This window comes from Mus caroli, unplaced genomic scaffold, assembly GCF_978045245.1.
Source record: "Mus caroli unplaced genomic scaffold, Mus_caroli_1 scaffold_17, whole genome shotgun sequence".
NCBI lineage: Eukaryota > Metazoa > Chordata > Mammalia > Rodentia > Muridae > Mus > Mus caroli.
The window spans coordinates 94,704,892-94,732,374 of record NW_028227272.1 but is presented as its reverse complement, the minus strand read 5'-3'; the positions used below and the strand labels follow the sequence as shown (position 1 = coordinate 94,732,374).

Here is a 27,483-nt window from a genome sequence, read left to right as displayed (position 1 = left end):
TGGATGCTCACAGTCAGCTATTGGATGGATCACAAGGCCCCCAATGGAGGAGCTAGAGAAAGTACCCATGGAGCTGGGGGGATCTGCAACCCTATAGGTGGAACAATATGAACTAATATGAACTAACCAGTACCCCCCGTAGCTCGTGTCTCTAGCTGCGTATGTATCAGAAGATGGCCTAGTCGGCCATCTGTGGAAAGAGAGGCCCATTGGTTGTGCAAACTTTATATGCCTCAGTACAGGGGAACGCCAGGGCCAAGTAGGAGTGGGTGGGTGGGGAGCGTGTGGGGGACTTTTGGGATAGCTTTGGAAATGTAAATGAAATAAATACCTAATAATAATTTTTAAAAATAATAATAATAAAAAAGATGTGCCCTCTTGGTGTCCACAGCTCAGACAGAGCCTGTCGGGGCTGGGAATGTAGCCACTCCCAGACTTTCAAGGGACCGGTTTAGTGCTCCCTTGGGGCTTCTTACTTCTTTCATAGTGCAGTCCAAAGACCCGTCGTAGCAGGACCCTGGAGTTCCCATGGGTCTGGGCCTCAAGGGTCCGCTGGTCCGGAGGCGGATCGCTGCTAGGGAATGCTTAGAGTCCAGTCTGGTCTCGGTGCTAGGGGAGGAGCGCTCCCTGGGCTTCCCTGGGGAAACTCCTCCTCCTCCTCCCTCCTGGACAGCCTTTCCTGGCCGTTCCCTCCTCCTGGCCGAGGTGACCCGGCACCTGCGTTTAGGGGTGTCACCCTGGCTCCCGGGACGCCGCCTCCGGAGATTTAAGCGAGAACTGGAGTAGGTAGTGTACTTGGAGAGGACGAGGAAGCCAAGAGCTCCGACAGAGGTGGAGAGGGGCGGGAAGCGCAACAGGTGAGTAGCGCGCCGGACAAGCTCCGGTCCCGGCACAGAAAAGGAAATGGGGTGACCCGGGTCCGTCCGGCGGTGCGGGGCCTGGGTACAGGTGAGTTAGGAGAGGCCAGGGCACTACAGGTGCGACCGTCTGACTGATTCGCCCGAGTGTACGTCCTGGGGACAGGGAAGGGGTCCTGACGACCCCGATCCTGTGACGCGCGGCAGAGATCCCAGGTCGACTCTATAGATTCGCGCGGCTTGGCTTGTGGTCTTGCAGGTCCCTGACTAATGGCTTGAAGAAGAGAGTTCCTAGGGGCGGGGGTCCTTCGGTGGAGCAAACCCTTGGCTCCCTTCACGTGCTGATATCCTTTCCTAGAGCGCAGAGCTAGAGGTTTGTCCGCAGTTCTCTTTGTTTCGGGAAAATCTCGGCAGTCGGGCTGGTTACCTGAACTCCTTCCGCTCCTTGGTCCCTACTGAGGTGGAGAGAAACTGAAAACTGGCTGAGATGCCAAGGACCGATACAGGCGGCGCTGCTGGGCCCTGGGGACCTTGGCAAGACGGGAATTGTCCGTAACCTGTGGGAAGGGACTGCTCAGCCATCGCATACGATGACCCGGGACGACGGTGCGGGCCCCGCCTTGGCTTTGAGAATTCACTGGAACCGGCCATGGAGGAGCTGGCCCTGGGGCAGCAGGCCAGGCTGCCAAGGGCGAACTGTCTACTGGGAAAAAGGCTGACCACCTGGGCATCTAATTGGGACTTGGGGCAGTGGCAGGGTGACCCAGCGTACTAGGCTGGCAGAGGACGCAGTGTGCGAATCCAGTTGAAGAGATTAACTGTCCCATGGCCTGAAAGTTTTGTGTGTCCATGCCCCAGAGGATGTGGGTGGCTTGTGGCTGGGCTTTTGGTTGCTGGGAGCCCAAGTACCTTCGCAATGGCCCCTAATTCAGTTCAGAGCATGCAAAGGCCTCTAGTAGCTTCTTTAAGGGAGAACGCCCTAAATGTACTAAGAAAACAGAGGTCCCCACAAGGGTTGGGCTTGCAGACCTTTCATACAAATGCGTACCTTAGTCCTGGGGCTAAGATAAGCCATCTAGAGTTGGCTCCTTCAACACTCAGCAAGAGCCAGGCATTGTGGAAAGTTCCAAAGGGCAGGCCACTTCCAAGGTGTAAAATCCAAAGTGAGGTGGGGGTTGTTTACCTGGTTTGGGAGGAGGGGAGAGGTTCTCCTTCTGGTGAGGGTAAGGACAGCTTCCTTCCTGGTAGGAAGGCTAGGTAGGGGCTGGGCAGTTTCATGAGGACACAGGGACTGAAAGATCCCAGGCTACTAAGCTACTGCAGCTGTAGGTGATGAAGGACCTCCAGGCAGGCAAGGTGGCCCACTCCCCACCTTTACCTGCCTCTACTGAAAAGGTGCTTGGGATCTTTCTCAAGTGACCTGACTGGTCATATGATGTTAGAATGAAAACTCAAAAGCCACAGGTGTGGTGAGATTTATCTTTAATTCTAGAACTTGGGAGGCAGAGGCAGACACATCTGGCACTCTGTGAGTTCAAGGCCATTCAGGCTACCCAGTGAGACCCTGTATAAAGAGAGAAGGAAGAAAGAGGAAAGAAACTGAAGAGTGTCACCACAGCATGAGACTAAGTGCAAGAATTGAGAGGTGTTCTTGTGGCTTGGACTCACATCTCAGAAATTTTTAGGCATCTCTGGCCAATGTTCTCAGCTCGTACCCAGGTTTGGTCTTACACACATGCACATGTGCACACACACATGTTCACACACATGTTCACACACACATGTGCACACACACCTTTAGGGTCAGCTTTCTAGCAATAAGGTCTTGGAGTCTAGTGCAGAGAGCCTTGCCTGTGGCAGTATAGTCATTGGAGGAGGAAGTTTGACCATACTGTAGAATAGCTACATACTCTTCATTTCTTCTAGCTGGACAACATAGTGAGTTCTTCATAACCTATTTGCCTCAGCTACAGGGAGGCTGTTGCAAAGGCTAGGTAGTATTAGGGCCCAAGAATCGCTGAAGGAAGATCCCAGACTCAAATAGTATGCAAAGGCAAAGAGTTTATTCTGTAGAAATTACCAGCATGCTGGGTGGAGGTGGGAATGGGAGGGGTCAACCATTCATCAAAAAGATGATGACTTAAGGGGCTTATAGGCTAGAGGAATTTTCCAGAAGGGTTAGGTTACCTCTGATTGGTAGGGGCAAAGCAGTAACATTAGTACAATTTTGATTGGTTGCTAAGTTTCTCTTTATTTGGTGAGGGCTTGAAGAATTTTGTCAACTAGCTCAGTTCTGGCCTTGTTATCTCCTCTAGTCAGGCGTCCCAGGAGCTGTCTCAGCTCCAGACTTATTCTCCCTAAGTCAGGGCTGTCATTAACTAAAGGTCCATTGTCAGTGGCTCCTTCTGAGGAGCCAACATGCTTCCCAGAAAAATTGACATTTTTATTCCCAAGGTTTTTGGACCTCTCGGTAGCTTGTCTGGTGCCTCTATGGGATGAAAGGGGCAGAATCAGGGCAGAACACAGGGTAGCTGCCTTAGTAGGTCAATGCTATAAGCACTGGGTGCTCAGGGAGAGGCGTGCACAAGAGGCTTTGTTGACCATAGCTGGACCTAGGGCTGTACAGTCTCAATTCTTTTTCCTGCCATTAGTCCCGAGGTCACAGTGTGGCAGCAAGTCAAAAGAAGAGGAGATAAAAACTGAGAAAGAAGTCTAGGGAATCTAGACACCTCAGGTGCTCTAGGGCCAGGTAGCCATGCTGCTTAATCTCATAGGCCTACCTTTGTCTGCAGCCCCACTGTGACCAGGACCTGGAATTACTGAATGAACCAGAAGGTTGCCTCTCTGGGTTACAAGGTCACTGACTGACAGACACTTGCGCAACTATCCTGCAGGCGATGAAGTGTGAATATGTGAAGTATGGATTTCCAGTACCTTCTTCTTTATTGCCTAAGCAGATGGCTCCCCATGATGAGCCCAGCCTGGGACCAGGACTTACCAAGAAATGGAAACTAAGAATCTAGTTGACCATGAAGAATTGTGGTCATTGTAGGCACCCAGAAAAGCGGGGAGGAGGTGGTACACATATTAAATAAAATAAGTTTTGTTTTTTTTTTTTTTACTTTTCTAAATTAAATTTTTGTAGCAATGTTTCAATATTTAGAATTTTAGTTATCTTGGTCTAACTCCTATGAATAAAGTTAGAATTTTTTTAAAAAGAAAAAAAAAGAATCTAGTTGACTATATCACTCTTTACATTTAAGTATTAAGGGAGCCTAGAAAGTCTTGGGGGAGGGGGCTTTCCTTAATGTGAGGGCATTGCCCTTGTCCCAAATATTCCAGCCCTGAAAGTGGGGACCAGGAGTTTTTGTAAGCTCTGCAGAAAATTCTATGTCTGGGAACTCCTGGTCATCCCAAGTGCTGGGCATTAAGGAAGAAAGGAAAAATGGCTGGTCAGTCGAGTGGCTGAGCAGTTTAGGTTCCCAAAAGACTGGAAACTGGCCCTGTTGGTGGGGAGGGCAAAGGAGACATCTGGGGATGGGCAGGAGAGCTCCCAGGGAGCCACACAACTTGTTAGAGGCTTTTCCATCCACTATCCTCTCTGAATTGTTCCCTTAGCTATCCTTAAGGTTGAAATTGCTAAGCCTTGGTTGTTCAGGCTCCTCCCCACTTTCTAGATTACTCCCCAGGGGCCCTCCTACGCTGCCCCCAGGACCAGCTCAGGGACCATCAAGAATCACAATTCAGGAATTCAGAAGTATCATGATCCTAAAAGCTGAGACCTGCAAAAGCTGACTTGGGAAGTCTTTATGTGCAGTTCCCAGGTATAGTGGACCTCGTAATGAAGGAGGGTAGTTCAAGTATACCTCATTCCAGGGGCAATTGTGGTCCAAACCTGCCTGTGGGTTTCTGAGGAGGGACAGGGTCATTTATGTCTCATCTGATCACTGCGGCCGTTCTAAGGGATGACCCCTGGAGTAGACTTGGGATTCTGGAAGGGAGTGGAGCTGAAGCCTAGGGCTGCTTCTCCCAGGAGGAGAAAGAAATAGGAATGCATAGGGGTATGTTGGGCAATGGCAGCTCTTGAAGGAGAATCCATGTGGGATACTGGAGGGTAGATATATCATCAGTGACCTACACTGTGCACGGGGTAAACTTTTAAGAGGTCAGGTGGCCCAGAGACTCTCTCTGTTCCTAGTGGAGGCAGTGGGGGAAGGGAGGAGGTCTGCATGCCTTGCTTGTGTACACAGGTGAGCCATCAGGCACAGGGGGCATGGGCTCAAGAGGCAGGGGATGATAACAAAGCACCTAGTGTGTGAAGGCCACCCATGGCTTGTAGCCGTGGAAATTCACACAAGGACAATGGGTAGACAGAAGGCTTAGCCTCAATGCTGACTGAAGAGTGAGGCTGACACTGCAGTATTTTCAAGTTAGTTGAATGGGCAGATGGAACAAGTCTGGCTTTGTTATTGTTTGTTTGACTAAGGTACAACGCAAAGAGTCGGTTTCCCTTTAGTTTATGGCCCTTGCTTTCCATGGGGGCATCCAGGCAGGTGGCTCTGATCTCTTACCTGGTCAGAATGATCCGACCTCCAGACACAGGAAATGGATTTCTAGAGACCACAAATTTGGAGGTCATTCTACACAGAACTCTGAGAGTTGTTCAGGTTCACTACATTATAATGTGCGGCAGTGAGTGTTCACCACCTCAGGCCTCATAGCAAGTGCTTAGTCATTTATGGTCTAGAGTGTGCTGGATCTTGTGCTCTGAGGACTTTGCACTTTCCTAGTAGTTCACAGAACTCAGCTAAATTTTTGCATTGTAGAAAACTTGGTTTTCCTGCGCTCAGTCAAAGGCTGCCTTCTGATTCTGATCCTTAATCCTGAGGCTGGCCTTTGGGTTTACGCGGCCTGAATCAGGTCCCTGCTCCACATAGCAGTAGCATAAATACTGGAAGGCAAAGCCTGTTTCTGTCATACTGAGCTCAGAGCTGGAGCTCATACTTTCACTAAATCTTTATAACACTTCCTTTATTATCCTCATTAAACATCCTGGGTAAGGCCTTTAACCTGAGCCAGGAGCATGAACATGAGCTGGAGTTTACCTACCATGACCTGGGAGCTTTCTGCCTGTATCAGTGTTAGCTCTAGGTGCCTGAACTCTGTGGTGACACCCACTGTGCCCAACTTGTGAAGCTGGTAATGTCCTGATGTGAGCTTCCCATTCCTGGCTGTTCAATTTCATCTTATTCATGTAGCCTCTGGAACTAAAACCAAAAAAAATATGTGTGCATGTGTATGTGCATCTATGTGTCTGAAGAATGCATATGTGTCTCTAAGTGTCTGTGTGCATGTGTTTATGACTGTATGCAAGCCTCTGTGTGTATGTGTGTATGTTTGTATATGTCTCTGTGGTCTATCTGTATCTGTATGTGTTGAGTGTCTGTGTATGCATGTCTCTGTGTGCAGCTGTATGTGTATCTATATGCATATGTTTCTGCATGCATGTCTGTGTCTTAGTGTCTCTTCATATGTGTGTGAATGTCTGTGTGCATGTCTCTGTGTCTGTATGCACATTAGTGTATCTCTGTGTGTGTTTATGTGTGCATATGTATCTGTGTTTGTATACATGTGTTCCTTCCTAGTTTGCTTCTCTATTGCTGTGATTAAACAAGTAAAAAACACCAGGACCAAAATGACTCCAGGATAAAAGAGTTTATTTCAGCTTATAGTTTACAGTCCCTCATCCAGGGATTTTAGGGCAGGAACATAGAGGCAGGAACTGAAGCAGAGACCATCAAGGAACTTTGTTTTGTGGCTTGCTCAATCTACCTTGACCACCTTTCCAGGGTGACATTGTCCATGGTGGACTTCAATCCTCAGTCAAGAGAATTGCCCCATGGACTTGCCTCCAGGACAGTCTGATGGAGGCATCTTCTCACCTGAGGTTCCCTCTTCCAAGATGCCCCTAGCTTGTATCAAGTTCACCTGCAGACACCAGACACACACACACACACACACACACACACACACACACACACACACACACACACACCACATACACACACACACACACACACACACACAGAGAGAGAGAGAGAGAGAGAGAGAGAGAGAGAGAGAGAGAGAGAGAGAGAGAGATTTTGATTTTGATTTTTCGTATGGTACAAAGCTAGATTAAAAACAAAACAAACAGACTTAATTTCTACCCTAAAAAGCTTGTAATCTCCTTGGGACAACGAGGCATTCACAGAAAAAGAAATGCATATGATGAGGGCCTGCTTTTTCTGAGGTGTTTTGTTTCACTTTCTTTCTCTCCCCCTAGTTTTTGGGAACTGGCACTACCAACAAGCCAGGCCCAGCCACCCATCTTCAATATACCAGCTAAAGCGACAAGTCATAACAAAGAGCAGATTGAAGTCATTATGTTGGCTATTCCTGGTTGTTAACCTGACTACATCTGGAATTCTGGAATGAACTCTAATCCAGAAATGGAGGGCACACCTGGGATCCAGATCCTCAGGCTGGAAGCACAGGCTTCTGACCTGGATCTTGACATGGGATGACACATGCTTTTGAGGCCCAGGCAAGGTAGTACATTCCTTTCATCCCAGTAGACAGAGGCAAGCAGATCTCTGGCTTCAAGGCCAGCCTGGGACAGAGCAAGTTCCAAATCCAGGCGTGGTAGTACATACCTTTAATCTGGGCCATACCTTCTGCTGGAGGCCTACATAAGGGCAATGGAAAATGGAAGGGTTTATTCTTCTTTTGCCTGCTTTCGCTTACTTGCCAGCACATCCATTAGAACCCACTTCTTCAGGATTCCAGCTTATACAGAAAACCAGCTGAAACACCTAGCCTTGTGTGACTGCTAGACTCTTAGACTCCCCTTTCACAGCTGCCCATTGTTGGGTTAGTTGGACTGCAGACTATAAGTCATTCCAATATTTTCCCTTAATATATAGAGATATCTCATAAATTCTGTGACTCTAGTGAGCCCTGACTAACAGTTATGCACCACTATGCCTGCCCATGAGGAACTCTTAATTCTTCCAGGTCCACTGTTTCGATAGTCTGATAGTACAAGTGTCTCTCTTTAAATAACTTCTTCCTGGCAAGGAAGTAGCCCCATGTCCAATATTTGTCTATGCTGAATGTCTCGTACCTCTACCCTATACTACTATTGACTAACTTTCTCCTAACAGTGCACTGTGCTCCTAAGAAGAGAGAATATCTTATAACATGACTTGGGTCATGGTTCTCTTCTGTGTGTTTATTGGTTGCACAGTGTCCGGTGATGACAGAGTTGGAGAAAGATTCTGGGGGTCCTCTCCCACTTCTAGCAACAGTACCTGGCACTCTGGGGGTCTCGTGAAGGAGCCAGCACATGTGAGGTGGTGTGTGATGACATTAGTGGACTTCAGTTATTGGGGTTATCCCACACTCTTCAAGGAAAGTATCAATGAACTTGTCATCGTTTTCAGAGGAAAGGACTACAGGGCAGTTTTTGTTTGGGAAAGAGTTTTTTACATCATGGGATGGGACTGGACTCCACAGTGTTGTCTCATTGCGTGACAGCTGGACAGGTGGTTCACGAGCTCATACTAGACAGCACCAGGGTGCTGTGTTCCTCTGAGATGGAGTGAGTGAGGCTGCCGTCCAGGGCCCCTTAGGAAGCTTGTCCTCATTTGCTTTCTTGACCTTTAAAGGACAGTTACCCAAAGTGCTTCCTTATGTCTGGCTCCCAGTGTCAAAGGTAAGTATCAGGTTTCTTTAAATGACAGGGTAGCTCTCTTGTCTGGTTATGTCTTGCCCCTTTCAGAAGTCAACACATAGGAGTTAGAGCTGCATGTGACCATGGAAAATCCCTGTTTAGAAGATGACCAGGATAGAATGTGATGACTCCCTTGCTCTTTTTGACACCTTTTCCAATTCTACCTAGTGTGGGCATTCCTTCCTTCCTTCCTTCCTTCCTTCCTTCCTTCCTTCCTTCCTTCCTTCCTTCCTTCCTTCCTTCCTTCCTTCCTTCCTCCCTCTCTCTCTCTCTCTCTCTCTCTCTCTCTCTCTCTCTCTCTCTCTTTCTTTTTTTCTTTCTTTCTCTTGTGGGGGTGGGGGGAGTTTAGGCTGCCTCTCCTTCTCTTCCCAAGTTCATGGTAGCTGGACTGGGCCCTCCTTTTATTTCTGGCTTCTATGTTTTGTGAGTCGTGGGATCCCTGGACAAGATTAAGAGTCTCTGCTGGCTTCTGCTTCTGATGGCTTTCCCTTGACAATTCATGGCTGTGCTCCTAGCTTCCTCCTTGCATGAATTTCAAGCACCTAGTCATGGCTCCTTTCAGAGGGCTCCTGAGCTGGGAAGAGTGCCAGTGGATCAGATTTTCATTTCCTGAAACTCCAACCGAGCCTGTAATTGGTGAGCCAGATCAACAAGCTAGAAAGAACTCACAGGAGTGAAAGCCACTGCAGCTGGGCTCTTCTGGAAGGACACTAGACAGGGCCTGGCTGGCTCTGCTTATGGGAGGAAGTCAGGATGCACTCACCAGGTAGATGTCCAGGCTTAGATTCTATTATTTGCGAAGTGGTCATAGAGAAGACACACCAGTGGGTGGCAATTGTATCATTTTAAGAGGTTTGGGTGTTTCCCATACATTTTAAATGGCGATTCCTCTCACTGTATGGTACTCAGTTTCATTCTCATACCCAGAAAGCTGTTGACTTTAATATTAGAAAAACCTAGAATCTCTCAGCATGACTTAGTTCTTCTGTTTGTTTGATCCTCAACAGAAGAAATTAAAGACTTGGTGCATTTTTACTGTGATCTGTTCAGCGTTCAAAGCTAAAATCATCTTTCTTCATCGCAGGTTGTTGGTTTGGGGGGCTTCCTGTTTTTAATGATCCTAGCTTTGCTTAGGAGATGAGCAGGTGGCCTCTTCTGCTCCCTTCAGAGACACTGAGCTTTAAGAGTAGGCAAACTTCTCATTAGCTTGGAAGAATTGCAGTACCAATCTGCAAGTGTTGAAGGAGACATCAAAAGGGTTTACAGTTGCTTTTTTGGTGGTGTTGGGGATCATACCCATGGCCCCTGTGTGATTGGCAATTACTCCATCACCAAGATATGTCCCCAGGTAAAATAGTTTTATTTAACTCTTACTAAGGTAATACTGTGTGCCAACACCAGTCATGTTATTGCTAACATTACTCAGTGCTCCTGAGAGTAGTATAAAAGGCTGCATCTCTTTTCTGTCTTGATAGAGAACTCAACACAGGTCCTTTCCAGGTCACAGCTAGTGAGAGATTAAATCTAGCTTGGGATCCAAGTCCCACCTAAAGCCTAGTGTGTCATAGCTTCTAGCTATGTAATGCTGCCTACTGCTTTCTGTGTACCTAAGTGTCAGGCTTCTATGTGCATCTGTGGTGTATGCATGTGTATATGCTCATGTGTGTGTAGCTGTCCATACACATGTGTACGTGTATGGAGACCTAGAGGTGGATGCTAGGTGTCTCCTCAATCTCTTTCCACTTTAATTTTGAGATAGGGTATTTTACTGAGCCAGGAGTTTACTGAATGGTGAAGATTATCCATTCCTGTGTTAGGGATCCCCCTGGCTCTGCCTCCCTAGCACTAGGATTACAGGTGGGCACTTCCATGTCTAAACTTTTAAGGGGATCTTGGATTCAAACTCAGGTTGCCATGCTTGCATAGCAAGCACTTTGCCCACTGATCACCTCTTCATCACTAGAGTACCTGATTCTTATAGATGAAGGGGGCTTATCTTGGCTTCTGGACTCCTTCCAGCCCTCCTAGGCATATTATCTGGTGAATAGATGACTTCCCAGAATGGTGTCTTAGAATATTCTAGGTTCATTTCAAGTCCAGCATGGAGGAGTGAAGCAAAACCCTTATAGAGAGGATATCAATGAAAAAAAATAATGCGACAACCCCCATTAAAGCAAGGTGAGGACTAATGGCTTCAGGAGCATCTCAGCAGATGGATAGACCAGGCAGGGAGCCAGTCATGAAGAAACTGCTTGGATTCTCAATGGAGCAAGCGAGAATGGGAAATTACAACCATGGAGCAGAATGTCTGTGAATAGAAAATCATTAAGAAATGAGATGGGTGGGAGGGATCTGGCTAGCCTGACTTGAGGGCAGGCCAGGCTTACCAGGTATCCTTTGAGGATGGTAGAGGACTGAGAATCTGCTCAAGTATTGAAAGTTGAGATTCTTAGCAAACTGATTTATCAAGGTTTCATTAAGCTAGATGTCACGTGGGAGTGCACAGAGATTGAGAAGCTTAGTGAGGCTGTCAGTGGAGGACAGTGATGGGAAAGATGGCTCACTTAAAGTAAGGAACTTTATGCTGATGGCATCTCTGGTTGTTGCTGGCATTTCACACATGACTACATATGCAATGATCCAAGGACTTCTCATAACTACAAATTGTCGAGTTGGTCTACCAGGACCAGCTCTTTTCTGCAGCAGTGGGAGTATGAAGTGGCTTGCTGACATCCTACTACATCAGGAAGCAGTACCTCTATCCAGAAACAGAGCCAGGGAGTAAAGCTAGCCTGTAGATCTATGTCCAAAAGGCTCTATGCCTTTCCCAAGCACCCGAACTATCTGGGGTACTATTTCATATTCGAATCATAACAATGTGTCATAAGGACACATTATTTACTAAAGCTTGGGTAATCCTGTGAGGTTTATGTAGAAGAGTCAAATGCAGCCTGTCTCTGGTGTTCAATTGTAGGCCACCAGTTACATGTAGTTGTCTGCATGGACACACCTGTAAGGAGGCCGGGTCTGACCCTGTCAGTTGCTCCTCTGCTGTTCATTCTCTGAAAACCCCCTTCTGTGTACATTTGCAATGAATTTCATCTTAAATGTGTCAACCATGATATCCACTTTGAAGATATGGAAGCTGAGTTGTCAGGTTGGTTTAGATATTTGTCTAAGAATGCTTTTGGAATAGGGCACAGGCAGAAGGTAGCCCTGAGTGTTTGCCTTCCAGGCTTGCTGTTGTCCTCTATGGAGCAAGGTCTTCTGTGGTTTTCTCCCATGAATCTTCCTTTTGGTGAATGTAACTGGGAATAGCCATTACTAAACCATATAAGTGTGGAAGGGCTTGGAGTACCAGGCTCAACCCTGGGTGCTCCTCTGTAGGCAGGCTTCTCTGCCTGTCCCCATTTCTTCAAAGTTAGGCGGGCTCTTCTGGCCACAGTAATTCAATTTGTACCCCAGGCTCATTCATGAGTTTCTCTGTACCCCAGAGGAGGACATTAGGTTGCATGACATAAACATACCATATGCAATGACCCAGGGAATGAAGAGACATGGGAAGGCATGGTAGAAGTGAAGGCTGAAGGCCAGGGGTATAACTGCATCTTGCTGTGGTATAATGTGACTTTCACCCAGAGTCTTCTGAAGCTAAACTACATTAAATATTACTGTGTACACTTTTTTTCTTCAGGTCACCTAGAGGAAGCCCCATACTGACCTCCTCATGCTGCTGACACAGGCAGGATGGCATTGAACTCAGTAAGTGGTTAATTCTTATGTCTCTGGTCTTTTCCTTGTTCCTTCATCACGCCGGTATCTTCCACAGGTGTTCATCAGTAATTTAAAGAACTGTATGTAGGAGCAGGTGCCCTTTGGACATTGTTCAAGGTGTTTGTATTAGTCACTGTTCTATTGCTGTGAAGAGACACTGTGACTAAGGCAACTCTTATAAGTAAAAAGCATTTAATTGGGGTCTTGCTTACAGGTTCAGAGGTTTAATCTGTCATCTTGGTAGGGACTATGGTAGCACATAGGCAGTTTCTGGAGAAGTAGCTGAAAGTTCTATATCCTGATCTATAGGAAGCATGGGCTTTTTAAAGAGGTCCACTCCCTAGTGACTAAGTATTTAAATATAAGAGTCTATGCGGACATTCTTACTCAACCCCCCCCCCCCCCCCCCGGTTATGTTGGAAAGGGTGAGACAGGGAGGGAAGCCACCACTGCTGGGCAGAAGCTGGGATTTGTACACTGTATGCACTTCCTTCCTCCTTCAAGGGCAGCAGGTGTGTATACAGGAGAGGTAGGATGAGGCAGAGAGCATCAGTTTAGGGAAGAGAATCTGTGACAGAGCTGTCAGTGTCTGCCTATTAACAACTGGGGATCAGCCACATCTGGATGAGGTATTGGGTAGTCTACTCCTGCTGGAAGTCTTCTCCTTAGGGCAATAAAAACAGTTGTCTCTGTCATCTTAAAGCCGGACCAGTTCACTGTACACTTTCCACATTTATAAATACTTACTGGCTAATAAGAATGTTTCCCTATGTTTTGTAAAATATATGCCAGTGTTCCATTTTATGAGTCTCTGCTACTTATTTTTTTACTGGATCCCTTTATAATTTTAAGAGCGTCATCCAGGACAAAGTGCTAGGTGTATCTTGGTCTTTCCTGCTGGAGAGAGGAACACATTCTTAGACGGTTTGGTTCTGGGCCAGACACTCACCTGGTTTCTCAATCTGGAGTGCTCTGTTAAGATGGGGATAGCTTTCGCTGTCTCACCCTGATGTTTCAAGTTATAATCTTTGGACCTTTGAAGGAGAGTGCTAGTGAGTTATTAAGCAGAGATGACTAACCTTGGAGTGTTGGTATTGCCTTAAAATTCTCAACCTTTAGGCCAGCAAGACAGCTCCGTAAGGTAAGAGATGACCTGCATTCAATCTTTGTGGCCACAGGGTAGGAGACAACTGGCTCTCACAGGTTGTCTTCTGATCTCTGGTTACACACACGTGCAACACACACAATAAATACATTAGCTTTCAAAAGTCTGAGCATCCAGTGGTCCCTGCTGAGGATATCTGCTTCCAGAAGATGATTTCTCTGTCATTCCTGAGGCCCATGAGAGAACCTGAGCAGAAAGAGAGCTGGAGAGGTTTGGGGTAAGAACCATTAGACATGCATAGGGTAGCCGGGGCCTCTGGGAGAGGTCCAGCTACTGAGAGTAGGGAGAGTGGAAATAACAATGCCAACCTGTGAACTTGCTACTGAACCTGACAACTGCTGGACCATACTAGGAGTGCAGCCTGGGGAAGGTCACATGAATGGACTCAGTGAAAGGATTGATACCCAAGAAGTGGATCCTGTCCTTTTTACATTCACACAGCACTTACTTTGACCTCCAAGTTCCCCTGAAAGGGTACCTACACCCTCAGCACCAAAATGCATACACTCTATAGGGATGTTTACACTGAGCTAACACCACCCTGGTGAGAACAGATGGGTAAAGGACTGCCAACTACAGCTGCATGAGAGAAGGACCCTGGAAGAGAATGGCCACAGGAGTCTGCATTGTTGGTCCCTTCTAGCAGTTTCTCAGCTCAGCTGAAAAGTATATTTACTATACCCAAGGTTGCGCACAGGATCTGAATGTGAGGTCCCTTCAGCAGGTGAGTTCTCAGATACGAGCTATCCTGAACCTTGACATTAACCTGGCTCAAAATTTCAGACCTCAAGGCTCAGGGGGTGATCTAGTGGAGGAACCATAGAATGCGACTCTAGCTGTGTGACTTTTGACCCCAAACTTGTATGTTTTCTACAGAATCTTAGTTATCGGTCACCTTTTCTTTATTTCAAAGAACAAATAATGGGAAAAAAGTGGTCCAGGAAACCAAAGCTAATGAAACACAGATAGTTGAGTGTTCTAGTTAATGCAGAAACAAGAGTCTAGTCATGTTAAGCAAGTTACTGTGATGACAGAGTGGTTGGCAATCTGCTGGCTCTCTCCCTGTTTTCTGTGAACGACGCTAACTTTCCAAACCTTTAGAGTGAGTGAGAGCTATAACTGATTTATCTCCTTTCCCATTGTTTAGGGGTCACCTCCAGGAATCGGACCTTGCTATGAGAACCACGGGTATCAGTCTGAGCACATCTGTCCTCCGAGGCCACCAGTGGCTCCCAATGGCTACAACTTGTATCCAGCCCAGTGCTACCCATCTCCAGTGCCCCAGTATGCTCCGAGGATTACAACACAAGCCTCAACATCTGTCATCCACACACATCCCAAGTCCTCAGGAGCACTGTGCACCTCAAGTAAGACTCCTTAGCAGTGTATCATGAAGGACTACAGTTTCTGGATCTGCCTTCTCTTGTCGTCTCTTATTTCTCCTACCTTGTCAATAACACTGCATTGCCAACAGGGCCAATCTTGTCTTACCTGCCTTCCACTTTGGCTGGTCAGAGCCATGGGCTCTGCCTCATCTCTCTTTGGCAGGGAGAGTCCTTGCTCTCCCCTTGGCCTTTGGTGCAGCACCACTGTGTGCTTGCCCAGCTCAGCTGGACTGTTAGTGCATGGTTTCACAGTCCCTTCTTGCCTGTGTGCTTATGGATGTGTTATCTTGAATCAACAGTAAGCACTCAAGGTTGGGAGTGAACTGTCTTAGATGTTATTGATGTGCTCAGAACACAGAGGGATCAGGGTGAAGATACCTCCTGTGACTAGCCAGAGACCTGTTGAAGCTCTCACCTCTGCCAGTTCTTGCCCTAGAAGAAGAAGGGTTTTCCCCACAAAGGGGCATTTCTCCCATTCCAGGGCCTGCCCATATACTTTCTAGGAGATCCAGGCTGCCTCTCCATGGCAAGATTACTCTCCCAGCCCTGGATGTATCATGTCTTCCCCATAGCCCCTTAACCCCCCTATAGCCCCAGAACAGTGCTGAAGGTTGAATATGAAAGCTGAATCTCTTTACCCTCTCTTGTGGCCCTTTCATTTGATGATTACTCTCATCATCCAGATTCCTTACCTCTATGTCCCTCTACCTTTTAATTCTGGCTGTTCTCAGTGTTGCCTCTCTGGTGTCAAGGACACCAGAGACTCTATTGATAAGCTACTTTATATATATATATATTTTTAAACTGAGCTTGTGTATATTACATATGTGCCAGTGCCTATGGAGGCCAGAAGGTGTTGGATCGTCTAGAGCTGGAGTCCAAGGTATTTTCGGTGGTTGTAAACACTCAACACGAATGCTGGGAACCAAATTTGGAACCTCTGGAAGAGCAGTAGATGTTCCTAACTGATGGCTATCTCTCCAGCTCCACACCAGCTTTCTAGCAGAGAGTTTCTGCTTTATGAGATGAGCACCTGTCTGTGTGTTTCATGTGTAATTAATTCAAGGTTGATACAAAAGTGAATCCTGTGGGCCACCCATACTTCATCAGCAGTCATGTGATAGGCCTTAGGCCTCAGGAATCTGTTTGTCCCACTTGGACATTCCTGGCTTTCCTGCTGTCCCTCTCTACTTCTGAGTGGCTCTTCTGTCTTTTGCTCTGCTTCACCTCTAGTCACTTGCTTTCTTTCCTGTCTGCATGAACCGTTTCATCTTAGCCCAGCTGAGGTGCAGAAGACCTGGCCTTTTCTTGCCATGCTGGCTGGAAGAAAGTCAGGGCAAGGAACTGTTAGTTATCAGAAGCCAAAGAGCCCCATGTAAGGCTGCACCTCCAAAAAGACTGTCCTGCCTTCAGTGGTCAGCCCAGAAGGCAGAAGCATCCCCGTGTACTTTACTGAATACTTTTGCATTCCCAGGGAGTAATCAGGAAGTGACAGATGAGGGGTGGGACATGTTAGTTTTCTGTCAATTGCCAATAAATAGGGAGGATAAACACTGAGGTGCGATTTTCCATTATAAACCTGCATTATAAAATCTCTGGCTGTGTTTTGATAAAATCACTATCTGATAGTTATCCATTCAGACTACAGTCTTGGGCTTCCCACTATTAGCCTACCAGAAGTACAGAATGACGCCCTTGCCCATGAACTGGAAAGTATTTTAGTAATTATATTTTATTATTTTTTTGCACTCACTTTGACAATGTTTTTAAAATCACAGTACTGGGGTAACTCTGTAGTAAAGAGCATTAGCTGTTCTCACAGAGCATCTGAATTCCTCTACAACTCCAACTGGAGGGAATCCAATGTTATCTTCTGGTCTCTGAGGTGTATACACACACACACACACACAAAGAGAGAGAGAGAGAGAGGAAAAAGAGATGAAAAAGAGAAAAAAAGAGAACATGTTATTGCTATTAAGGCATCAAAAACTCTACATTTTTTTCAGAATAACATTAAGCTCTGAACCTGTGTCCTATATTATGTTGGTAGCACAACTTTAGATGTTGGGAGTATAAGGACATTCAGCTTTGGGTCCATCTGTTTGCTTTAACAACTGTCATGGAACTTATCCATTTGAGTGGCAGTGAATGCACCTGCAAGAGCCTTTGAAGATCAAAGTCAACAGTCCTGTGATGCAGAGATGCCATAGGGCTGAGTCAACAGGCTCTGTTGGGAAAGATGGATATAAATGAACAATGGCACAAGACTGAACCTTGCAAGTCTATGCTGTGCAGACTGTAGCTGGTGACAAATGCCTGTTCAGAGGTGAAATGGGGGTTTCTTGCTGCACACATGGTCCTGAGCGAACCAGCCAGACTGTGATTCTGCACATGCCCCAACAAGAGGTGAAGGACACCTGATTTAATCTGTCTTACTCACCAGCCAAGTTACTGATTCAGTGTTTGTTTTTCTCCTGCTGAGCTAGGTTCCTGAACATGCTAGGCAAATGTTTACCACTGAGCCACGTGGGCAGCTTTAAGCAAGTCATTTTATCTCAGGTACAATGGCATGCAGATAAGTTGCCCAAAGAGGAAAATGTACTTGGTAGTTCATCAGGTGAGCCATAAGGAATTTCTCTTGTGGGTTTCTTGGTGGCTCCACCCTAATGCCTGAAGGCACCGTCACCCCTCACTGCATTTTGATAAAATCGCTGCCTTGTGAGGTTTTCAGACCCAGGCCTCCCTGTGAGGCTGCTGAGAGTTCAGGTTGCCCACTTTAGCATAGGAGCACAATCCCTGTTGATGGGGATGAGGACCAATCCCTAGGCATTATATGAGTATATACCATTAGCAGGACATAGGAACCAGGTGAAAGCAAGTCTTTCAGTCCTAAGCAGATCAGCTTGGGTCACTTGGCTCCAGAGCCCAACCTGAGCCTGCCTTGCCAACTTCTGGAAGCACAGTGACACTGCAGCTGGTGTCTCCAGACCTGAAGGCTCTTTCTAGCCTGGGAGTGTCCGTTTTAATGATATTTCCTATACTCTGTATTCTATCTCTCAGCCTTTCTTCCAAGAAAAGCTCCAGGGACCCCACCCCTTACTCCCTTTCGAGGCTGGAACTTCATCTGGAGAGGGAGTTGCTGGGAATGACCAGCCCCTCACTGTGAAGATGCCAAATTTTAGACTCCCCAGGGCCCCTTCTCTGACATCAGGCCTTTTCTTTAAACCTTGATGATACTTTTGGCTTAAACCACTGTCCAGCAGTGCTACCCCTGTTTGCTATGGATGGAAGAAATCAGTTAGGTATTGGAAATAATTCTCTAAATTATTTTATTCTTAGCTGAAATTTTTTATTCTTTCTTTATGAGTGCTTGCACATACCTAACGTGCACGAAGTGCATGTAGTACCCACAGAGACCAGCAGAGGGTACTGGATCCCTTGAAACTGGAGCCAAGGTCAGTTGTGAGTCACCAAGTATGTGACTTGTGCAAGGGCAACTTAACTACTGAGCCATATCTCTGAACAAAGAGTTCCTTCGTTGTTTTTTGTTTGTTTGCTCATTTTAAACATTTATTTATTTGTGTACCACAGAGTGTAGAGGTTATAGTAGTCTGTTGGATTCAGCCCTGTCCTTCTACCATGTAGGTTCTGGGGACCAAACTTAGGTCATCAGGCTTGGCAGTAAGTGCCTTTATCTGCCAAACCATCTTGCAAACCCCTCCCATGTGGCAGGCTGAGTGATTCAATTTATACACTTTAGTTTAATTCCACTTAACTGTAATTACTGAAAGTGTCAATAGCAGTAAGAGGCTAGTGGCTATCAAATACCATAGGGTTCTTTCAGCAGCCATGGGATGTAGAGAGAATCTCTGAAGCATCATTGGTCAATAAAAAATTGATGACCAATGAGCTGTAGCAGGAACTAGAAGGTGGGACATCTGGTAGGGAGAGAGAGAGAGAGAGAGGAATTATGGGAACTAGTCAGGTGGGGGAGATTTACCTCTAATTCTGGAGGAGACAGCTGTATAAACCTGAGGAGAGATAACTTACCATGTGGAAGACATAGAATAGAATCAACAGGGTAATTGAGTTATGAGCTAGTTGGGGAGCAAGACGAAGCTTATGGCCTAAGCATTTATTCATAAATAATTTGTCTTGGAGTGGTTATTTCTGGGAACAAATTGGCCAGGAGGAAAAGCCCAAAGTTACTAGGGGAAGGATAGGTGCTCTACCTGAAGCCCCTGGCACCCCCATGATGTGTTGGGGGACAGTATTATATGATTTGTACTTGCAGTTGCTGAAACCAGGCAGCTCTCCTTTTTGATCTGGGTGTGTGTTTGTTTGTTTTTTGTGAGCACTGGCCCATTTTCAAACCCTCCCTAAGGTGATGCTTTAAGAGCTTAGTGTTCTTGGATTTCATTTCAAATTGGAGCTTCAGCTTCCATTTCCCCCAAGCACATATTTTCATGCTGCAGAGAAGCCTTGAGACTCCCAAGTGGCACCCTTAACGTTCAAGCTAACATTTGCATGTGTGTGGCAATACTGTTGCATAGGGTGGTTGTGTAGCTCAGTGGTAGAACACTTGCCTAGCATGAGTGAGACACTAGGTTTGATCCTTAGCAGCACGAAAGCAAATGAATTAAATCGGTGCCTTTTCTTCCCTAATGTGCCAACTAAATGGACCCACGCACAGTCGGTCGGTCGCTAAACTAGGACTTCTGGCTGCATGACAATGTGAATGCGTGCTCATAAAATCATTCGGCTTCTCAGGCTCAGTGTGGTGTTCCATGAGGAGCATGCAGAATCCAGCACCTTATTGTGAATAGGCGTCTAACTGGTTGGTTTCCCCAGCCTTAGGTAATGCAAGAGTTCTGAGCAAGTTTAAAGGTGCTCAGGTTAAGCTGGCTTGGTTGCTATGTGTAGCAAGTGAACTTTGGACTTGGACTTCTGAGATCCTCTCCTTTTGCTTCTCCTCCTCCTCTTTGTTGTATTCCAGGCTGGCCTTAAACACTTGCCCGTGTCCTCACCTCCTGAGTACCTGGGTTAGAGGCAGGCATATGCAATCATACCCAGCCTGACATGTGGTATTTTCAAGTCAAGATGACTCTAAGCATGGCAGAAGGACCATCTTCCTACAGCACTGACCTGAGCACCCCTCTCTTCCGCAGAGTCTAAGAAATCGCTGTGTTTAGCCCTCGCCCTGGGCACTGTCCTCGCGGGTGCTGCTGTGGCTGCTGTCTTGCTTTGGAGGTTCTGTAAGTTTGGGGCTGGACTGTGTGCATGGTCGTGACTGTGACCCTTCTCCCCAGGCTGGAGGAGCCACCTGATGCCTCCCAGTTTGGTTTCCATTGAGGGCAAGGCTGCCTTTTCCTCCCTTTTCTCCATGCACCGGTTGCTGTATAAACAGTGTATGTATTCTTGCTTCCACAAATCTGTAGCTTGTGGGAGTCTTAAACTAGTTCTCTCATTCAAGTAGCAACAAGGCTGTACCCTGCTGAGCTTCTGTTCATTTCCTCCAACAAGGTCACACCTATTCCAACAAGACCACGCCTCCTTATAGTGCCATTTCCCAAGAGCCAAACTTATTCAAACCACTACACGTGGCAATGGCATGTCCTTTCCTTGTGAGGAGGTGGTTTTTCCTATTCACTGGACTTGAGGGTGAATGACAAGACTCTTAAGGGCTCTGCAGTTCCTTGGATGCTCAGCCTGATGAGTTTTCCTCCCTTTCTCCCAATACAATACCAGGGGACAGCAACTGCTCTACGTCTGAGATGGAGTGTGGGTCTTCAGGCACATGCATCAGCTCTTCTCTCTGGTGTGACGGGATAGCACATTGTCCCAATGGAGAAGATGAGAACCGGTGTGGTGAGTTATCCCTGGCCCTGGAAGCACTGAGCTCTTAACATCTGCCACAAAGTGGCAGCTGGAGACAGCCAGGCAAGGTGCTGAGCCCAGGCTCAGGATTGTGGTTTTGGCCCTGCAGCACACACAGTGATGGGCTCAGTAACTCAAACACACATGTTCCCAACTGCCGTTGGATGACAGTTAAAACAAACAGGCTGTTGAAAATAAGTTAGGGTGCACTATGCTGGTTTTTTATTTATTTTTTTATTTTTTGGTTTTTCGAGACAGGGTTTCTCTGTATAGCCCTGGCTGTCCTGGAACTCACTTTGTAGACCAGGCTGGCCTTGAACTCAGAAATCCTCCTGCCTCTGCCTCTTGAGTGCTGGGATTAAAGGCGTGAGCCACCACTGCACTATGCTGTTTTTAAAGTGAGTGTCTTTAAGGTTGTGCCCACTGTGACAGCACTGAACAAGTATATTTGCTTTTTTTCTTTAAATTATTTACTTAATAACTGACAAGCTAAGCTGTGTCACGTTTGTCTGGTATAGTGTGATGTCTCTATACATGTACCCCCACAGATGGGGCAGTCATGCTGTTTAACATAGATCCCCTGAGCTCTTATGTTTATGGAGGACTTGTCTGTCTGTCTTTGGATGGACAGTGTGCTGTTAGTACTTACCACCATCTTGTACTAGAGCTCTCTTGAACTCATTCTTCCTGTGTAATTAATACTTTGTGTGTTTTGACAAGCTGTCCCCAACCACTCCTGGTGAGCACTACTCTGACCTCAGCTGCAGTGAATATGACTCCTGGATCCCATGTCTTTGTGGTGCTTCCCTTTCTGAACTGACTTAGTGCAGAGTTCCTCAAAGTCGTCCTTATCGTCACAAAGGGGCAGGGTTCCATTCTTTTGATAGCTGAGTCTTAGCCCGTTGTGTGCATGTAGCACATTTCTTTGTCCGTACACCAGCTGATGGATGCTTAGGTTCCTTTCTAGAAGCTGGATTGCTTGATCATGTGATAATTCTGTCCTAGTGGTTTCAAGGAGCCTCCATATTGTTTTTCATCCACAGGCTAGTCACATTATAATCCCATTGCTGATTTCAGAGGTTTTCTTCTCTCTTCACCCTCACCAGCACAAGTTATGTTAAAAATTCTAATGACAGCCATTCTGTTATAAAAGGCACAAGGTGATATCCCTTTGAAGAAGTATGAGCTGGGTATGGTGGTGCATGCCTTTAATCCCAGCACTCAGGAGGTAGAGGCAGGTGGATTTCTGAGTTCGAGGCCAGCCTGGTCTACAAAGTGAGTTCCAGGACAGCCAAGGGTTCCAGGACAGCCAAGGATATACAGAGAAACCCTGTCTTGAAAAGACAATAGACACACACACACACACACACACACACACACACACACACACACATATATATATATATACTTCTTATGCGTATGGCAAGAACGGCGAAGCTGTGATGCACGTGTCAAGGTGGAGGACAGCTTGTGGGAACTGGGTCTCTTTTCACCATGAGGATTGTGGGAGATCAAATTCAGCTCAATGGCGTGCTTCTTAACCCACCGAGTCTTCTTGAATGGATTTGTCTTTCTTGTGCTGTTAATTTTTGAAGCTGACTTCAAGCACATCAGGAGGCTGGGACCAAGAAAGACAACTAAAGGGCAGGGTTGTGCTAATCATGTTCCAGAGTCTGAAGCTAAACCGTTTGATATCCTGGCACTGTGTGCAAAGCCTGCTGTCTGGCTGCTCCATGTTGAAGCGGGGATGAGGTGGTGTAGACCCTGTGTTTTCCTGGCTCTGCAGCTGACAGTGAGCTGCTGTCTTGCTGTCTTGCAGCAGCTGTCCTGTCCTGCTTTTCTGCCTTTCTTGGAACTCATTCCCCAAGCACTGCCCATGCCCAGGGGCTGAGGCCAGCCTTGGCTCCTCTGTGACTTTCTGTTAAGTTCAGATGTGTCCCAACCCAGGAGCCATTCTCCTAAATGGGAAGTTCATGTTGACAGAATCTCTACAGGAATCTCCTTAGCTTTGCTGTCTCCACCCAAATGATCTCCAGTCTTCTTGGAATTTGGGGTAAAAAAAAATCCCACAGACCTAGTTGTCCAAGGTGGGTTTTGTTTATTCAGGGCTGACTTTGGGTGGGGCAGCTTTCTGCTGCATACCCTCCTCCATGCCCTGTGTGCATTAGATTTCTTAGCTTTGGTCTTGTCTCAAAGAAATTCCCAAGGGGCCTGGCTGTTTTCACTTGAGTGGACTGATGCCTGTTCTGTGCCCACCTGGTTCTTCAGCTTGGATGTGTGCTTGGGAGATACAGTGCCCACAGCTTAAGATAGCTCTTTGCCTTTCTTTGGGTGGCAGCAAATGTTTTAGGAAAAGAGGGCAGGGTCTGTGTTGAGAATGGCTAAGGTGTCATGTGCAGTAGATATCACTCCGTTTCTGTTCTTGTCTATATATGAGCAACAAATTTTCATTTCATTTTATTTCAACACTAGGTGGAAATCAGAACCACATGGAAGGCAGGCATTCTACCACTACCCTGCATTCCTGTGCATACCCTACTGTTTTGAGGCAGGGTCTCATTAAGTTACCCATGTTGGTCTCAACTCATGATCTTCTGAGGGCTAGATTTCAATGCCTAGGATGCAATACTTAGGTTGTGAGTAGGCAGTAGGATTAGCACAACATGAGCTGCTAGGAAGGCATTTCTGTTTGAGGTTTAGGTTTGTGCAGTTTATAATTTTCATATAAAAGGGGCAGATGACCTGGCATGGCATGTGCCCCGTATAGATGGGAATAGCATACTTTCACCCTCTCCTTCATGTTTGCTCTTAAATGTGACATGCTTAAGAATGTGCATGGAAACTGGGCTTGGTTGTGCATGCCTTTAGTCCCAGCATTCATGAGGCAGAGATGAACTGATATCTGTGAGTTCAAGGCTAGCCTGGTAGCCTGGTCTACAAAGTAAGTTCCAGTACAGCCAAGGCTGTTACACAGAGAAACCCAGTCTCAAAAAGCCAAAAAAAAAAAGGTGTGTGTGTATGTGTGTGTGTGTGTGTGTGTGTGTGTGAGAGAGAGAGAGAGAGAGAGAGAGAGAGAGAGAGAGAGAGAGAGAGAGAGAGAGAGAGAGAGAGAGAGAAAGAGAGTGCTGATGTGCATGGCGCTTTCTTCCCAAGGGTAGGGAATGAGTGAACATCAGAACCTTCCAGTTCCTTATTCATTTTATTGAGTTTTTCTCAAAACTGTCAGAAAACTTGAAGAGCTGTGAGATGTGACTGTGATCAACAGCCCTCTGCTAAGGCATTGACAGAGCCCATCCTAAGTGTCCTTACCATAGACAGGAGAAGGATACACAGAAGGAACCCAGCTGAAGGAAAGAAGGCAAGCATGCTCAATTGGTAGTGGAGATGTGTCGTAATGGACACTAACCACCATGGATCCCACAAACATACATTTCGAGTTATCACTTATAGCTATAAGAATTAGGGGGAAAGTCCTAACTCTTAAAATATCTCCTTGGGAGCTGTACATACATCCTGATTGCCCTGTCCTGAGCCTCTTGTTCCCTGCATATTCTTTTCCATCAGTGTCTCCTGGCAGTCTCAGATCTTTGACTTATCTTAGCTGTTCCAGAATGTTCTGTGCTGGATGTTCTGTGAGGTGTAGACCTTTGGGATTAAGTTGGTTCTTTTTGCAGTCTGTGATTGGGATTTTTGTATGGTTTTTCATAGCTTTGTGGTTTCTCTTAAGTACCGACTGACATCCTATTGCCCAGCTTGTAGCAGAGTTTTATATATCCACGAAACACACATGCTCTGTGGCTTCACTCATCCCTGAAGTCATAGAAGACAGTTGGGGAGCCGGGCATGGTGGCTCACGCCTTTAATCCCATCTCTCAGGAGGCAGAGGCAGACAGATTTCTGAGTTTGAGGTCAGCCTGGTTTACAAAGTGAGTTCCAGGACAGCCAGGGCTATATAGAGAAACCCTGTCTTGAAAAAACAAAGCAAAGCAAAACAAAACAAGATAAAAGAGGCAGTTGGGCCCCAAAATGATCACCCTTTGAGAGGGGACCCTAAGGTGTCAGGCTATTTGTCCAATGAGTCAGGGCAAGGATGGAAGTGAGCCAAGGCTTGACCAGATCTTATTGTTTCCCCTGGTCCTGTGGCCCTGTCTTTTGACAGCCAACTCTCTTTGGTGTGGTACTGTTTAGAAGATTCTTCTTGTAAACTCCTTACCTCCTGGGTGACCCACCAGGTACCTAGGAGTCTGCTCTGAGTTGGCCACTCTCTCAAGTCTATCAGATGACAAATCCTTTGAATGCTGGGATATGCAGATCTCTCTAGAGACCAGAGCTGAGTAAGGAAGATCCTAGTTGCATTTAAGTATGTTAGTCTTTAAATGAAAGAGCTGGTGCCTTTGGGAGCAAAATGTAAATGATCAGTTCAGCACTCATGTACTAATGCTGAGACCTTTGTTAGGGACCTGAGTGTTCTGCCAGGACATGGGATTTGGATGTGAGATCAACTTGTTCAAAATGGGAGCTTGGTAGGAACTTTGTGTTGCTCTGTGTTTAATTCTTTTTTTTTTCTTTAAACCAGGCTTGCTCAGGTCCCAAGGAATTACTAATCTCCCCCTTTTTAAATATTTTATTTTAAAATAAATTTAGAAAAGTATGTGTATGTGTATTTCTCAGTGTGTGTATGCCACATGAGTGCACTGTCCCAGGAGGCCAGAACAAGTATGCATTAGATTCCCTGAAGTTACAGTAACAGGTTGTTTTGAGCTAACCTGCCCCAACCCTCGGGATCGTTGAACAGGGTCTGAAGATCACCTGTAGAGAGAATGGGGGACAAGAAATGTGAAGAATGGACAGCAAGTCAGGAGGCATGGTCAAGCTGGCAAATTTTTATTATTCCCACACAGGTTATATACTCATAGAAGCAGGGTATGGGGAGGGGGATGATGCAGAATCACTCTTTGTTTCTGGGAGAACACACCTGTTCCCCAAAGCAGGATATTGGAGAGGTAAAAAGCTCAGTAGGAGGAACAAAACAGAATGGGTTGCTAGGTACTTGTCTACAAGATCTAAAGCTATTTGTTCTCAACTGGGGGGCAGTACTTTCCCACAGAGGCCAAGACTTTGTGCCAGTAAGCACTTATGGCTGACAAGGCAGTTAATGTTCAAACAAGGTTGCTCCCAATATCTCTAGGTTGTTCCCAACACTACCCAACATGGGTGCTGGGACCTGAACTTGGGTGCTCGACAGTGTGTTCTGTGTGTTCTTAATGACCCGAGTCATCTCTCCAGCCCTTTCTTAGGTTTTCTAGCCCAGACATTTCATGTGTTTGAGGTTGCCTTAAGCTGTGATTTTTCCTTCATTTTGTGTCATGCCTTCAAGGCTCATTCATATAATAGCTCCTGTCAGAGCTTGATCCTGTCAGAGCCTGGCTCCCATTGACAGCCGAATAACTTTCCGCTATGGCTCTGGCATGTTTCCACTCTTGTGGTCACTGACAGGCTGTGGGCCATTGTGAAGAATTTATGTCTGAATATCTGTCTGAAATTCCTTTAGAATGCTTTCAATCAGAGGAACAGAGAGATTCATGGTCCCTCTTTGTGTGCAGCCATAGCCTTAGGAAGAAGCTGTAATGGTGTGCATGGGCAGTGTTGGGGTAGGGCAACAATTAGAAGATATGGGTTTAGAGTTAAGAACTCATGGAGCATTTCTTTCTCCTTCAACAGTTCGCCTCTATGGACAAAGCTTCATCCTCCAGGTTTACTCATCTCAGAGGAAAGCCTGGTATCCCGTGTGCCAGGATGATTGGATCGAGAGCTATGGGAGAGCAGCATGTAAAGACATGGGATACAAGTGAGTATGGCAGCCCAGGAGGGACACAATGCCATCATAATGACACTTAAAGACTCTCTCGCCAGCTCTCAGGGACTGGATGCTGCAGACACTTGTAGCCTTCCTAACGCTGGCCCTATAAGCAGAGGGCAAACTCATCCCCTGGCACTGTCAACCTCACCTCACTGCACCCATCCTGCATCTTTCCTGGCTACTTGGGAATGCCCACTGAGTGCTGTGGTGCCAGGAGGAAGGGTACAAAACAAGAAAAATAGGTCACAGTCCATCAGATGAGCTGAGCCTTTGTTCTGTTCACTGTAAGTGGGAGCCACTGAAGACTTTGGGCATGGAAGAGACCTGAGCAGAGTCACGCTTAAGAATTCCTTTCTGCTGGGTGATGGTGGTGCACACCTTTAATCCGTGCACCTAGGAGGCAGAGGCAAGTAGATCTTTGATTTTGAGGCCAGCCTGGTTTACAGAAGGTGAGTTCCAGAAAATCCTAGGCTACACAGAGATAGATGATAGATAGATAGATAGATAGATAGATAGATAGATAGATAGATAGATAGATAGAAAGAATTGAAGAAAGAAAAACAAAAGAAAAGAAAAGAAAAGAAAAGAAAAGAAAGAGAAAAAAAGAATTTCTTCCTATGTGCAGCAACCAGAGACTTTGGACAAGGTTGAGATGGAATATTGGAATATCTCCTGCCATCACTTCCTGGCCAGGGGTTCCACCATTGCGAAATGCCCTCTGCTATAACAAAACACTTGAGGCTGAGTGCTTTATAGAGAATGGGGGTTCATTTTAGCCCACCCTTCTGGAG

The 27,483-nt window shown here is 46.4% G+C and overlaps 1 protein-coding gene across 1 annotated transcript in view; it reads left to right on the top strand.

Annotated features, from left to right (window-relative positions):
- Window positions 1–714: 714 nt before the first annotated feature.
- Window positions 715–27,483, top strand: part of LOC110311360 (transmembrane serine protease 2) — a 39,655-nt gene continuing 12,886 nt past the window's right edge. Inside the window, exons 1-6 of the mRNA XM_085832501.1 lie at window positions 715–857; window positions 12,326–12,393; window positions 14,718–14,937; window positions 20,124–20,210; window positions 20,704–20,823; window positions 26,554–26,680. Coding sequence (XP_085688627.1) covers window positions 12,379–12,393; window positions 14,718–14,937; window positions 20,124–20,210; window positions 20,704–20,823; window positions 26,554–26,680 — 569 coding nt within the window. The 5' untranslated portion in view covers window positions 715–857; window positions 12,326–12,378. The remainder of the gene's footprint in view (window positions 858–12,325; window positions 12,394–14,717; window positions 14,938–20,123; window positions 20,211–20,703; window positions 20,824–26,553; window positions 26,681–27,483) is intronic.